The following is a 15,182-nucleotide window of genomic DNA, read 5'->3' on the forward strand; positions in this document are numbered from 1 at the left end:
TAACCTGGTTTTTGTCATTTAACATAGACTGGATCATTTTATTTTGCTTAATCATTTTAATGACTCGGAAGACTGTTAATAAATCACACCACTGCCATCAAATGTACATAACCACTTTGAGGTTTTATTACGATCAAGGGGTGCATAAATCCTGTTAAATAAATAACAACATATTCTATAAGTCAAGGGTCGCCAACTTGGCATCCATGGCTTCGGGGGCACCCTTGAGGTCTTCCCCGGAATCTGCAAAGCCCCTGAGCTGACCCACTCACTGCCCTCTTGGTGATGAATTGGTCACCTTTTTATCTTTTGAAAAGTACACAGAGTGGAAAGAGGAGGTGGTTCAAAGAGTGGTCCTTTTTCACTCTCTCTTTCAGCTTTATGTGCTTTTCAAGGTTCAGATTAATTTTACTGGATCTAATGGACTGACTAAAAGTCTTTTTCAAGCAAAATATTTTAATTTCTAGTACAATATACAGAACAAACAATAAAGTAGCAGGCATGCTACTCCATGTAGCAATAATTTGCAGATTAAAACATTAATTCTAAGAGAGACTTCTTTATCTCTCTCAGCAGTAGCAGGTAATACTTTCCAATGCCATTAATATTTTGGCTGCTCCTAAGACACAAGAGGAAGTAATCATGAGCAACCTCCAGAGAAAGTATTTCGAGCTTGCAACAGATTTTACAAAAATCAAATTGATGAGGGAGGAAGGCTTATCTGTTTCTTATCAGCAGCAGGCAAACCTTTAAAATACCATTCATTTAGATCTAAAATGCAAATTACAGCTTCCAGCTGTTGTGCTGTCAGCTATTCTCTTTGATGAAAAGTAAAATTTTAAACAAAGAAACATTTGTTTCTAAAATAAGGATAGCTAATTACAAAACTTTCAAGTTTCACTGAATTGTGTTTAAACATCATATGCCCATTACCTTTATATCTACCGTTTCTTGCAAATACAAAGGCTATGCTCCTAAGCATATTTAAAGTTCCATTATGTTTAGGCTCAGGTTGTCGCCTTTTTGTGAATGATTGTGTGAATGTAGAATCTTGCCGATGGTTGTGACTTTTCTGCATTCAGAAGGCTTTGGCTGTATCACATGATCACTGTTCCAATGGGGTCACCCCCCTCCCCCTTGTGAACAGCAGACTTTTATTATTATTATTAAAAAAAAAAGTTGGATTTGAAGAAGCCACCAGCTGAGGCACTCTAATATATTAGAAGCTGATCTGGTCACTGGGAAAGCAAACGCAGAAGCTGTGTTTTGGCTAGAAGCCAAAGCTATTGTTCAGGATTTCAACTAAAAAGACCCCTTCTCCTGTATCCTCTCCCTTTGCAGGGTCACGTAGGGATAAAAAGAACTGTAAGGTGGTCTTCTCCCAGCAAGAACTGCGGAAGCGGCTGACACCTTTGCAATACCATGTTACTCAGGAGAAAGGGACTGAGAGGTAAGGTATGGCCATGTGGTCAATGACAAACACAGGCCGCTCCTCTTTCAATCTGCTGCTGTTTTCTCCTCAGCTGACAGCTTCAAGAAATTTAGCACTTGTTTACTAACTTATACAAATTAACACCACCAAACCAGACAGGAATTTGCGCCGGGGAGGGCAAGGTCACGGACTTCATAAATATAAAATGAACGCTATTCTGTCCCTTAGCTTCTTCTTGGGGTCTGTTTTCAGTTTACTACAAAATGTGTGGAAGTAATGGCAGTTAAGAGAGTCTTTTGTTGTTGTTTTGGGGGAGGAGGGTGGAGACACCAGAGTAAGCAGAACCATAAGGGAAAGAGCCCTGTGCCATTTAAAGGTGAAGTTTTGAAGGTGATCATTGTATGTACAGACAGTTTGGCTGGGGGTCGGCGAGAGTAAGAAGGTAGCATATTTTCATTCCTTTTCCACTTTCTGTATTGAAGCACATGTGGAGAAAGTATTTATTGGCTCATTTGTGGCAGGAATGTCAAATATTTTCAATAACTGCCCTCACACGGCTTTAGACCTTGAAAGCAAGCTCTAAATCCTGGAGAAGGTTTGGGGGGGGGGGGAGAGACAAGAGAGCTAATTCCTAAGGCTCTCGCCGTGAATATAATTTATCTCAGCTGATTTCTAGAATGAGGAGGAGGAGGCGGTCACCTCGGTCAATGTCTATTTTGCTGCATGCAGGTTCGATCCCCATTCGGCACAGTTGCATATTCCTGCAGGGTTGGATTAGATGATTCTCGGGGTCCCTTTCAACTCTTCAGTTCTACGATTCTCTGTTTCTTCTGACCATAGAGTTTAACGTCAGGCCTGCTTCTGTTCCAATAGCAATAGTAGTAGTAGTAGTAATAATAATAATAATAATAATAATTTATACCCCGTCTGTCTTGCTGGGTTTCCCCACCCACTCTGGGTGGCTCCCAACAGAATACTAAAAACACGATAAAAGATCAAACATTAAAAACTTCCCTAAACAGGGCTGCTTTCAGCTGTCTTCTAAAAGTCAGATACAGTGATAGCTCAGGTTAAGTACTTAATTCTTTCCGGAGGTCCGTACTTAACCTGAAAGTGTTCTTAACCTGAAGCACCACTTTAGCTAATGGGGCCTCCCGCTGCTGCCATGCTGCCGGAGCATGATTTCTGTTCTCATCCTGAAGCAAAGTTCTTAGCCTAAAGCACTATTTCTGGGTTAGTGGAGTCTGTAACCTGAAGCGTATGTAACCCGAGGTACCACTGTAGTTGTTTATTTCCTTGACATCTGGTGGGAGGCTGTTCCACAGGGCGGGCGCCACTACCAAGAAGGCCCTCTGCCTGGTTCCCTGTCACCTCACTTCTCGCAGTGAGGGAACCTCCAGAAGGCCCTCGGCACTGGACCTCAGTGTTTGGGCAGAATGATGGGGGTGGAGACGCTCCTTCAGGTATACTGGGCCGAGGCCGTTTAGGGCTTTAAAGGTCAGCACCAACACTTTGAATTGTGCCCGGAAACGTACCGGAAGCCAATGTAGGACTTTCAGGACCGGTGTTAATATGCAATCTTTCATTCTACTCCCATTTCCCAAAAACCTCCTTTGCCACATGTGGGGTCCTGTTTAATTGGCAACAGTCTTCCTGTCGGAGTCGCCTTTTTACTAGATTTTCTGAATGGGGATCACTGGCACAAGGTTGTCTGTACCCCCGACAACAAACTGGTGGTGGTGGTGCTTTCCTCCAGCTCAGTAGGCCTTCCAGGCAAGTCGTTTACTGTTGTGTAGAAGATTAGCAAAAATGATTTAGTGTGCACAAACAACCAGGGTTTAGGTCATTTTTTAAAATCCTGTTTATAAAAAAATATATTGGACCCCCATAAAAAGGGTGAAAAGATAATAAAAACAAGCTGCAGAGCACATAGACTTTTTGTTGGAATAGCACAGCTGAATTGTATTAGTTGAATGACCTCCTAGCCTTTAAGATTGTTAACTTAGAAAAATATTCCCTTAAAGCAGTAATATTCCTTTTCAAATAAAAATATAGAGCTCACACAGCTTGAAATCATGGGCCAGTTTTCTTCTCCTCCTTTTCTGTTTGATTCTCTTGGTAGTCCTGCCCAATCTCCCACAAAGATCTTGCACTACTGCATAGTTTAATGCAAAAGATCAAGACTATGATATGGAAATGTTGTTAAGATGTTTAGTATTGAGGTTTATTTTAAAATTACCATAATGTTCAGGTGCAAAAAAAAAGAGAAGAGAAAAGGGCTTGATCGAAAATGTCTAGCTACTTGTAAGCAATTCTGTATTTTGACATCTGAACAATAGTTTCTTTTCATAAACAGGACACATTTATGTTGCTGTTCAGATTTTAATATGCACCTTTTTTGTTTCTGAAGGAAGAACAATAATTCGCAAACCATGAAGTACCATTTATATTGGAATATACCGTATTGGCCTGAATATAAGCCACACTTTCCCCCCAAATTCCGACTGTGAAAAGTTAAAGTGCGGCTTAAATTCGCAGCCTTACAAAAATTGGCTTTTACAGTATTGCTGCTGAAGCAGACATCTGGTAAAATAGAATGAGTGCAGGCGTAATTTTAAGGGAGTGGAGTATATTCAGGTATTGTCTTTTTTCTCGCCCTCCCCCCCCCCTTGAATTTTAAAGGTGTGGCTTATTTGCGGGTGCGGCTTATATTCGGGTCAATATGGTATACAAGTTGAACATAACAATTTCAGTGTTAACGCAATGAGAGTTCCCTGTTTGGGTGTCATAATTTTGTTTGATATGCATTTTGTTGTAATGTTAATGAAATGAAGTTCTAACAAAAATTCTTTCAAAGCGTTAATTCTGTAATGCAACTGCAAGCTATCACTCTACTTTGGAACACATTTTTAAAATAAAAACCTGACTAGCTTTTCAGATACCTTTTAATTGCATAACTTTCTAAAGAAATGCCTGAAGTAACTGATATTAGAGTTTGAAGTCTTGTTTTTTCTGTTATATTTTACTCCAAGAAGACCCATTTATCCTAAATAGAACCCAATAAGGCAAACATTTATGTACAAAATATTTTTTTCAATGTGTTCCCATTGAGACCCCAAGATGAAATTTTGTAGGTAGATCTTAGAAATATTAAATAGTCAATACATTTTTTAAAAAATCTTTAATCATATTTGTAATCACTTTTTTTAAAAAAAATTGTAACTTAAATTAAAAATTTAAAGTAAGTCCATCTTGTGGCATATCATATTAAAACCCCTGAAGTTCTGAAGAGATTGGTGTTTTTAGTTCTGACGTATCTCAATGCTGGGCTGAGCTTTTAAGGTTTTAGTGTAGTCCGACAAGGCCAAAATTGACATTTTTTTGAAACTTCAAACCCTCATAACTCAAAAAAGGGATGAGATAAAAAGCTAAAATTTTAGATTTAAACTTAGTTTTAATATTTAATATTAAGAAAATTGGATGACATGAGGTTATAAAGTTGGACAACTTGATATGAAATAACCTGTTTGCTAAAGTACTGTGTTGCTGTTTGGTTCCAGTGCCTTTGAAGGAGAATACACACATCACAAAGCTCATGGAATATACAAATGTGTTGTTTGTGGAACTCCTTTGTTCAAGTGAGTAAATTAAACATAGTTACAAAATAATGGTGGCTCTGGTTTTTTGAGTGTTACATATGTGCTGTAGAAGTGGATGTTAAGGTATTGGTCTTGTACTTCATACTGATCTCACTATGGCTGATGGGAGTTGTAGTCCACAATGTGTGGAGGGTACCAGGTTGGGAAAAGCTGCCCTGAACAGAAGCAGCACAACTGAACTCCTTGTTGATGGAGAATCTCAAGGGCTACATCAAAACTCAACTGTAGCCCGTGTAAGTAAGACTCATCTTTAATTCATACTGGATCAAGATTCACGCAGAGCAAATCAGCAGCGCAGACACATTGTAATAGAACCAAAAACACTGGGCTTTATGTGAGCATAGACTAAAGGATGATATAAAAAGCATCAGTTCAGGGCTTTGCCGATTCCTTACCATCATAAACAAGAATTTAAACCTATGTTGGAAGTTCATAGTCTAGCATTCATTACATTTCTCCACACAGAGTCAGGGTCATCATTATAGCCTCTGCTATATTTGAAGAACCATCACAATTGTAAAATATGGGCAACAGAATTTGGCTTCCTTCCCATCCCCTGAACTCCATGTTTCTGAGAGTTGCTGTTAATTTTTTGTTCTTTGCACCATTGTAGTCTGTAACTATGTCATCATGACCTGTGAACCAGTTATTTTTGCCAGGAAAGGGAGAATGGTTCTTCAGCACTAAGATTAACAAACTTCACCTTTAATAGATCTGATTTATGCTGCTTCATTACTGTGTGGCACGTAAGGTCAAGTAACACATGAATTTTGCTCTGCAGATGAAAGACCTGAGGTTTCTTGGTACACGTTTAAAATAGAATTCTCCCCTTATCAGCAAGGAACCAGTGAAACTCAATCTCATTCTTCATTTAATTTGATCGTTCCAGCAACTTGAAAAGCTACAAAGTATTTAATTGTGACCACCACCACCACCACTTTTCTATAACGAAATGTGGCTTAGTCATAAAATTATTGCCCAGAAAAATCCAGCTTTACATTTGCAAAAATGCAACTGAGAGTCATTTTGCTTAGGAAATTTACCCACAGATCTCTGAAGTGGGGGTAATCTTGGCTTTCCCTGTAATCTTCCTACAGGTGGTTGTGTTATGAGTCCCTGTTACAATAAAAAAAAATGCTTTGTTTCCTAATGAATTGTTTTATAGAAACTTGAAGGAAGAGCCCCTTTCTTGCAGAAAGAGCCCTTTGCCTGAACTTTGTAGCTTGTGGAATGGGGGAATTGCAGGACCTGAGATTCAGAGTGGGCCACACCCCTGCCTGATTTGGGAGGGGAAAGTTTGATTTTATAGTTTTAACTGATTTTTATCTTTTATACCTTTGCAAACTGCTTAGAGACTATTGTAGCTGAAGAGTATATAAATTGTTCAAACACAGACACAAAAAGTAGGAAGCCTGAATACTTAAACCATCCATGCCCTGAGGATCAGGCAGTTAGGGGTTTCTTCTGCACCTCATTTGACATGTCATTGTGGGGCATGGTTTTCACCTTTCACAGGGCAATGGGCTGGGGTGGAGGTATGTGGTAGACCAGGCATAGGCAAACTCCGGCCCTCCAGATGTCTGGGACTACAATTCCCATCATCCCTGACCACTGGTCCTGTTAGCTAGGGATGGTGGGAATTGTAGTCCCAAACATCTGGAGGGCCAGAGTTTGCCTATGCCTGTGATAGATGTCTAATTTAGCTAATTTTATTTTTGTTTCATCACAACTTGGCCTCTGGACTAGTGGTGAAGGAAGAGCCAGTTAGAAGTAGGACAGAAGAAATGTAACAGGATTCGGTAAGGGAATTTAGCAAAGCTGCCAGTGTCTATTTAATACTTAACTGGTTTACAAAATAACAAATATACAGTGGTGCCCCGCAAGACGAATGCCTCGCAATACAAAAAACTCGCTAGACGAAAGTTTTTTCCGTTCGCGATTTGCCTCGCAAGACGAATTTCCCCTATGGGCTTGCTTCGCAAGACGAAAATGTCTCACGACTTTTTTTCTTTGACTAAAAACAAAGACATGTTTTGTTTATAAAGTTAATTTATTTTCCCTTAAATTTTTGAACTGCTCTTTACAGTATGTGTGACTTTAAAGAGCAGTTAATAAACTGTTGTTGTACCAAATTTGGCTTTGTTTGGACTTTTTTTGACCATAAAGGTAAAGGTAAAGGTACCCCTGCCCGAGCGCATTAATTGATTTTCAATGCATTCCTATGGGATTTCGTGCTTCGCAAGACGAAAAATTTGCTAGACGACAAAAATTGCGGAACGAATTAATTTCGTCTTGCGGGGCACCACTGTATATGAAAAACTGTGGTACAGTGCAATGCAATATTAAGCAGAACTACAATGCAGTGCAGTAAAATAATAAGTTTAACCCCCTCCGTTCACCAACCCTGCCTATCTGCCAACCCCCTCTACCTTCATCTATTATCCCCTCAAAGTTTCCCTATGCATTTGATAAGAATGGGCACAATCCAGCTGCCTTTTGTCTGCTCCCTACCACCTTGCCCACATGCTACCCCCTGCACAGGAGCTGCTTACCACCAGGGGTGACAACTCGAAGAAAAAAAAATCGGGGGGGGGGGAGGTAAGCCCTGCCCCACATTATTGATCACATGATGTGGTGCATGCACACCATTTGAATGACAATTCCCATTAACTTTGGGGTCCCTGCCCCCCCTCAAATATTTTATGGGGGGGGCAAAGACCCCTCAGCCCCTAGGTGTTGGCTCCAATGCAAACCACCAGCCACTTTTCCCCATTGGCAGCCATCGGCTTTCTTTTGTATAAAGTATAGAGGTATATATTTGCTTTCACAGCAGGATCACCCCCTAAAACTCTGCCTATGGCATCTGCCTATATACTAATAATGGCTCTATTAAGTTGTCAGTCCTCATGTTGCAAGTGTGACAGCACTAGTTAGGCATATTTGTTTAGGAAATATCTGATACACAAATGGGAAATGATGTAGCCTGATTTGAATCAAAATTGCCCTGCTTGTGGGAGAGCTTACAAAACGAATTCTGCGGGGCTTGTACAGGAAAATGTCCTGTGGATTGTGCCCAAAAGAAACAAAAGTTGGCAGTAAGATTGCTGTCAGAATTCTTTTTTTATTATTATTATAAAAAATACACTATTTATACCCTCAGAGTAATGTGTGAAATTTATGGCTATATAGCAGGCTCACTGAGTTCTGTATACCCACTCACCCGTTCGTGGCCTTGAGCAGGCAATATTCTCTTTACTGGAAGGGTGTTCACTTGTAATGGAGATTAATGCTTTGATTCATGTTGCTGGTGCACTGTTCAGTACTATTAGAATATATTTTTGGCTAAAAATCTTTGCTTCTTTTCCCACCCTTTGAACATATTGAGGGTTTCTTAGTGGAACAAAGCAACCATTTTCCATATATACTGCCCCTTTTTTCCCTTGGCTTTTCTGACTCTTTCCATCGCCATCTAATGACTTATTCCAGTTAACTTGAAGTTATGGGTTTAAAAAAATAAATTTATAGTGCTTTGCACTAATTTGTTTTTGGGTGGGGGATTTTTATGTTTAACACAGAACAGTTTGCAATTGTTGCTTTGGTGAAAGACCTGTACAACTCCCCAAAGCGCACCAATGTCTTCTTGTGGGTTCAAGGAATCTTGATATTTCCTACGTGGCTTGGGTGCACTTCCCTATATTCCTTAGGGCAGGGGTGGGAAATCTGTGGCACCTCCAGGTTGTGGGTCTCCCATCAGCCCCAAGCAGCATGGCTTGTGGTCAGGGATGTTGGGGGTTGTAGTTCAACAATATCTGTAGGGCCATAGATTCTCCATCACCACCTTAATAAATACCGCTACAGAAATAACAGGCTTTAGGAAGATTCCTACCAATCAGCACTTATAACTTGCTGTGGCAGGGTGTGTGCGTACGCGCATATGTGTATAAACACTCACACACACACACCACTGATGGTTAATTTGTGATATAATTCTGGCTAGAGTATGCCCACTAATTGGTTTGAGAGTTAGACCTAGACAATGCTTCTTATAGCTGTTTCTTTGGATAGGACTAGTCATAGGGTTAATTCTGCTTGACAGCACTTCAGCAGCATCTTGAAAGCAATTACCCAACTTGCGTTTTCCCACAGCTGAATTGAGAGCTTCAAAGGCTTCTGAGTTTAGAACTATCATTAAGCTATATCTGAAACATGATGTTCCCACAAAGGCTAATTTCCCCTCTGTTCCCCACTCCTCCCACTCATTATTAAATCTACAGCCTCCTGGGTTCTTTTGTGGTATGCTAAACACATAAGATATCATGTAATAAACAGGCAAAACTGGTAGTATAGAATGGGCATGGTAATTGTATGTTTTGTGTGTACTAGTCTCTTGTTCTCTGGGTTTTCCAGCCTTCTCTGTTCTTAAGGGAAACAACCATTTATTTACTGAGGGGACAGATTAACATGCACATTGATTAAAACCGTCTTATGATGCTTTCCAAAGAAATAAATCTGACAAGTGGGATGATAGAGGATAAATGACATGCTGTTTGTAACTCTCACAATGTATTTCTTCTATTTTTAACTTTATGGAGAGGGGTTGTGGGTTTTTTGTGTTCTGTGATTATTGATCAAGGTTTCTAATGTAAAAATACACTGAGAATATGTTTAGGAACAAATGTGTTTACAGATGAGGTGCATTAATATATAAATTTGCTATTTGTACTTCAGTCATGGGTTTCTCATGACATAAACAGTTCTTTATCATTAAAGGATCCCCCCCTTTCTCTCTCTATTTTAGATCAGAAACAAAGTTTGACTCCAATTCAGGTATGTTTAGGTTTACATTTTTATGTTGACTGTATGCTGTTTTCATGTTGTTCCCCAAAGAGTAATTTATCAGTTCAAGTGCAGTCTTAACTTTAAACAGTCTGGAACAAGCCAATCTTTTGAATAATCTCAGGTTTCAGATTGCCTTAAACAGTGCTATTATTGTGAATGGCAGTGCTTTTATTCCTTTCATAGCTTCAAGTCTCTTTAATTTTACTCTTTTATGTTAAAATGATTGCAAGGAAACCATGTCAGTTCTGCATTAGGTTTTGAATGATATAGCAGGCTGAGAGAAGTGGACTTTGGGAATATTGACTGTTTTAAAAGGATATTTTTCTTCCTGGAGGACAAAGCTATTTCACGGGCATGAAGTCTGAGCAGCCAATACATCAGGAAACAGGTTATTTGTCACCAAATTTTCATGACATGTCCATGTATACTTGCATGCCAGACAAGGCTATAGATTTCTCTCTAGGTGGTTAATTTAAATGTCTGTTTCTTTTAGATATATAAGAAATATTGATGTCATAGGCTCTAAAAAGCAGAACATTCCAAAAGTTAATTTAAATTGAGCAGGAGAAAGTATGCATTCTAGCAAACTGGCTGACTTTCTTAAATCAAGGTGGTAGAAGAATCTGAGTTGCATTTCCTTCAGCACAGTTTAATCGTAAAATCTTCTTTCCTGCTGAGAAGTTGAAAGTGGCTTCCCTATAATTAAAGCTCTCTGAATTCTTTGACAGAGGCTTTCCATTTAGATTTTTCAGTGATTGTGTTTAGCCTTACTATGAGAATTATCAGGCAGCAGCACCTTGAAACAGTTTACTTGTGTCTACATGTGTTAATTCAGAACTGAGAACACTGTGCTATATCTTATATACAATATGTAGAACAGACTTGCCCAGTTAAAACAATAAATCTTTGTAATGCTGCTGTAAATTCATTGCATTTTGTGCCCAAGGGGTGAGTTAGCGCTGCATAATAGCCCTTAATTATGGGAAGGATCCCTAGATCTGTGGAGATCTGAATCTTCAGCCATCACAAGAACTCTGAAATTCTGGAATATGGCTGTAGACAAGGGACAGGCATAGCCAAACTCTGCCCTCCAGATGTTTTGGGACTACAACTCCCATCACCCCTGACCACTGGTCTTGTTAGCTAGGGATGATGGGAGTTGTAGTCCCAGAAAACATCTGGAGGGCCGAGTTTGCCTATGCCTGACCAGGGATGTGGAAGAAGTCATGGCCCTCTCAAAGTTATTGAATTCTAATTCCCATCAGGCCCAGCCAGCATGGCCAATTGTTAGGGATGATAGGCCCTGTAGTTCAGCAGCATCCAGAGGACTGCCAGTTCCCCACCCCTGATTGCCAGGCTTTATAGCCTTTAGTGTATATGTGCATATCTTACTCTGGGAAGTACACCTGAAACATAGCTATGCATCCTTACCTGTTCTTGCAGCCCCCTTCTTATAATTATGTGGTTGTAGTAGTAGCTGCTACAACATGGCTGTTTCCTTTGACATTAAGGTAATGAAGAAACCCCAGGGCAGTAGACAGTAGATGGAAGAGATGCATAGTAGCTTCTTCAAACATGGCCTATGGTCTTCCATGATACTCAGCAGGGCACAGGGCCGTCTTTACCTGGGGGTGCAATGGGTGTGGGGCACGCAGGTGCCGAATTCTGGGGGGCTCAAGGCGCCCGCCACTGAAACCGCCTAAGCTCTTAACTATCTACCTGTTATGAAATAATGAATCATTTTGATCAAGCTAGAAAAACAAAATACATATATACCTAGGTGTTACCGAAATGTTTCACTAAAGGACTTTCGACTTTGTGTGCTCATTTAGCCAAGATGGCTGCGCCAGCGGCTGCGCTTGTCGTTCACAACGGCGGCGCTTGTCATTCACAATGGGCACGTGAAATTAACACTTAGATCAAAATATTATGTTATGTTTTGTATTGAGCTGCTATGCGGCAGTGGGGTCAGTGGCACCTTTGACACGACTGATGTTTCTCCTAAGTAGGTGCCTAAACAATACTTATAAGTTTAAGTGTGGTGGTGTTGTATACTTAAGTATAAGTGTATTGTAAATAAATGAGCAGATAAAAAAGTTTGTTTCTTTTTCCTCCCTTCTTTCGTAAATAAGAGATAAGGCGTAAGCATGGTGTCTGACATAAGCATAATAAAAGTTAATTTGGGGGCTAAACTAAATCTAGGGGCACTGGTCGGATCTTTGCACCCCGGCAGTGCATATGCTGAAGACAGCGCTGGCAGGGTGGGTGGTATCTGTATTGCAGTTGTTCTGGTGCCTCCACAATGTACAGGAAGAAGTGGGCTGGAGACCACATTTAGGCTTTATCATAAGATATGGAATAAGCTGGAGAGAGAGGGACAGAGAGAGAGATGCTTATTATCATTGACCTCAGAATTGTGGGAATATCCTAGCAGGTTTTCTCAATTCCTGGATAGAATATGACAATTTTGATGAATAAGTCTACTTGTTGTACTTTTTCTTGGGTCTGCTATTACAATTTCTAGCTCATTTAATTAAAGAGGCTCATTTCTTGAATACTGTTTTTGTTGCTCTGCTTCTGAACACTAGTCTAGAGCACACATTTTCTCCTTTCTTGGACAATTCCCTCTGTTGGAGAGGAAATGTATTTGGAAAACCCATTTATAAGGCACAAATAGCTTGATAATTTCTGTGATTTTTTTTATTTTTGTGTGGTGAAAATAACATGAAGAATTACACAGATTTATTTCCTTGTAATAAAAGCAGAGTCTGGCATGCAGTTATGAAAGGACCAATTTATTAATTTCAGTTACAAAATCTGGAAACCTCGTACAGGGCTGAAAGACTGAGGAAAACATTGTCTATGCAACATGAATTTGAACCGAACATTTAACTTCAAAGTGAAACAAAAATTTAAATTAATGTTTGATATTCATCATGCAAATGGCTATAACATCTGTACAGAAATGCACATTCTTCACTTTGATGACCAGAAGTTTATTTACTTTAGTAACACTGTAATCTTTTGCTGAAAGAAATTCGTCACTCAATGTAGATACTCTTGTGTAAGAAAACAATTATATTATTTTCTGTTTTTGAAACTTAGTATCATAGAATAAACTGATGCATAGATTAAAATGTTGCACTATACTTTTAACTTTAAAGAGGTAAGAAATTGAACTAATCGGCATTTCATAAATAGCTGATTGAAGGGAAAGAGGTACTTCTATGGAAATCCATCTTGCCTTGTGGGGAAAAGATTTAAGAGGACAAAGAGTAATTGCTGGCAAGCAGGAATCACACTAATATTCTCTAGTAATAACAATAACAATAAATAATAATTTTATTATCTACACTGGGCTGAGGCCGTTTAGGGCTTTAAAGGTCAGCAGCGACACTTTGAATTGTGCTCGGAAACGTACTGGGAGCCAATGTAGGTGTTTCAGGACTGGTGTTATGTGGTCTTGGCGGCCACTCCCAGTCACCAGTCTAGCTGCTGCACCCTGGATTAATTGTAGTTTAAGGGTCACTTTCAAAAGGACTGTGTCTCATATATATTGTACTTATGATGTTATTAATGCTTTATTATTTATTCCAGTAACATCTTCTGTCCAGTATTCTGCAACTTATATAGGTTGGCTTCATATGTGCAGTTTGGGTTTCCTTGTGCGTGATGAGAGAGATATCTTTCTTTAGTAGCATTATCTATCTCAAGTAATGTGCTGAAGTTTCCAGAGCCATTGGACAGCAGGGAGTGCATTGCTTCCAAGAGACCACAGTGGAGAAACAAGTGGTGCAGTTCTTACAGTGGAGTTCTGTGTTTGTTTACTTGGATGTATGTCACATTGTGCCAGACTATGAAAGAAAATGTTTATTTAGTTTTTGATGAATGCATCTCTACTTTGATCAGAATTTCACTATGTTAATGATGATATATGCGTCTTCTTCCTTCTTTGGCGACCACTCATAGCTGAGTAAGATTGTCTTCCACGAACACAGTCTTAACGGTATGTCCCTAGGTAACTGTGGAGGCCAGTTCTGGATCCACACGTCCTTCCACAGTGGGGACATAGGTTTCCGGGCAGGAATTGATCATGGTGAGGGTTTGGCAAATGTGCCTTCCTCTTAGCTTGTTTCTCTCTTTCATCCTGAGTTCGAGTCTTCAAAGTCTTCATGGTCTTCAAAGTCCATGACACTTTTGGTAAAGGCTGTTCTCTAGTTGGAGTGCTCGCAGGCCAGTGTTTCCCAGTTGTCTGTGTTTATACTACATTTTTTTAGATTTGCCTTGAGACTTTAAACTTCCTTTTGTTGGTCACCAGCATTAAGCTTTCCATTTTTAAGTTCAGAATAGAGTAGTTGCTTTGGAAGACAATAATCAGGAATCCAAACAACATGACCAGTCCAACGAAGTTGATGTTGAAGAATCATTGCTTCAGCACTGGTGATCTTTGCTTCTTCCAGTACACTGGTATTAGTTTGCCCATCTTGCCACGTGAAGTTGTTGTGTAAGTTCAATTCTGCCCACTTTACAGACTTCCGCAGGTCCACTGGCTTTGTTGTTTTTCATTTGGTTAATAGCTGTACACAGCTCTCCCAGATTTGGAGATACTGCAAGCTCATCTCTAATTTGTTTTTGTGGAATTTGTGAGAGGACCTCGGCAGCTACGGGGCAGTTACGGTTAAGGAGATGCTGGTAATGTTCCTTCCAGTTCAGTTCAATAACTTCTTTATATTTTAGAAGTGTAGTACCATCTGTTGAGTGTAGGGGGCATATGCCATGATTTATTGGGCCATAGATGGTCTTTGTGGCTTTAAAGAAACTCTGTGCATCATGAGTGTTGGCTAAGTACTGGATCTCTTGAACTTTTTTTTAAAAAAAATCCACCAGGTGTTCTTTAGTTCTCTGGTTCTTCTTTGAACCTCAGACATAGCGTTGGCATTTTTCTTAGTGGTGCAGTTTCTACCTCTTTGCCAGATCTGAAAGGCCTTCCTTTTCTTGTCAGTAATGCGTTCAATCTCATCAAACCAGTTCTAGTGTTTCTTGGTTTGGTATCCGTTAGTTTGTTCACAGGCTGCAATAATGGATGTTTATAGCTTAGTCCAGTGTTCCTTAATGTTATCAGGGAACTCCAAAAGCAGGTTGTCCTTACAAGTCATATGGAGGCAATCCTGCTTAATAGGATTTGAAGGGCTTGAGTGTTCATTTTGCGCCTTGGTTTCCTCCCTTGAAGCCTGCGTTGAGGTATAACCTTG

The 15,182-nt window shown here is 39.8% G+C and overlaps 1 protein-coding gene across 4 annotated transcripts in view; it reads left to right on the forward strand.

The window, feature by feature from the left end:
* MSRB3 (methionine sulfoxide reductase B3) overlaps window positions 1-15,182 on the forward strand; it is a 60,760-nt gene that overhangs the window by 21,780 nt on the left and 23,798 nt on the right. For all 4 annotated transcript variants that reach the window (XM_082239884.1, XM_082239885.1, XM_082239882.1 and 1 more), the window contains 3 exons: window positions 1,342-1,450; window positions 4,993-5,070; window positions 9,890-9,918. In XM_082239884.1, the coding sequence (XP_082096010.1) occupies window positions 1,342-1,450; window positions 4,993-5,070; window positions 9,890-9,918 (216 nt within the window). The remainder of the gene's footprint in view (window positions 1-1,341; window positions 1,451-4,992; window positions 5,071-9,889; window positions 9,919-15,182) is intronic.

The sequence above is a fragment of the Podarcis vaucheri genome (assembly GCF_965113315.1).
Source record: "Podarcis vaucheri genome assembly, chromosome: 10".
Lineage (NCBI taxonomy): Eukaryota > Metazoa > Chordata > Lepidosauria > Squamata > Lacertidae > Podarcis > Podarcis vaucheri.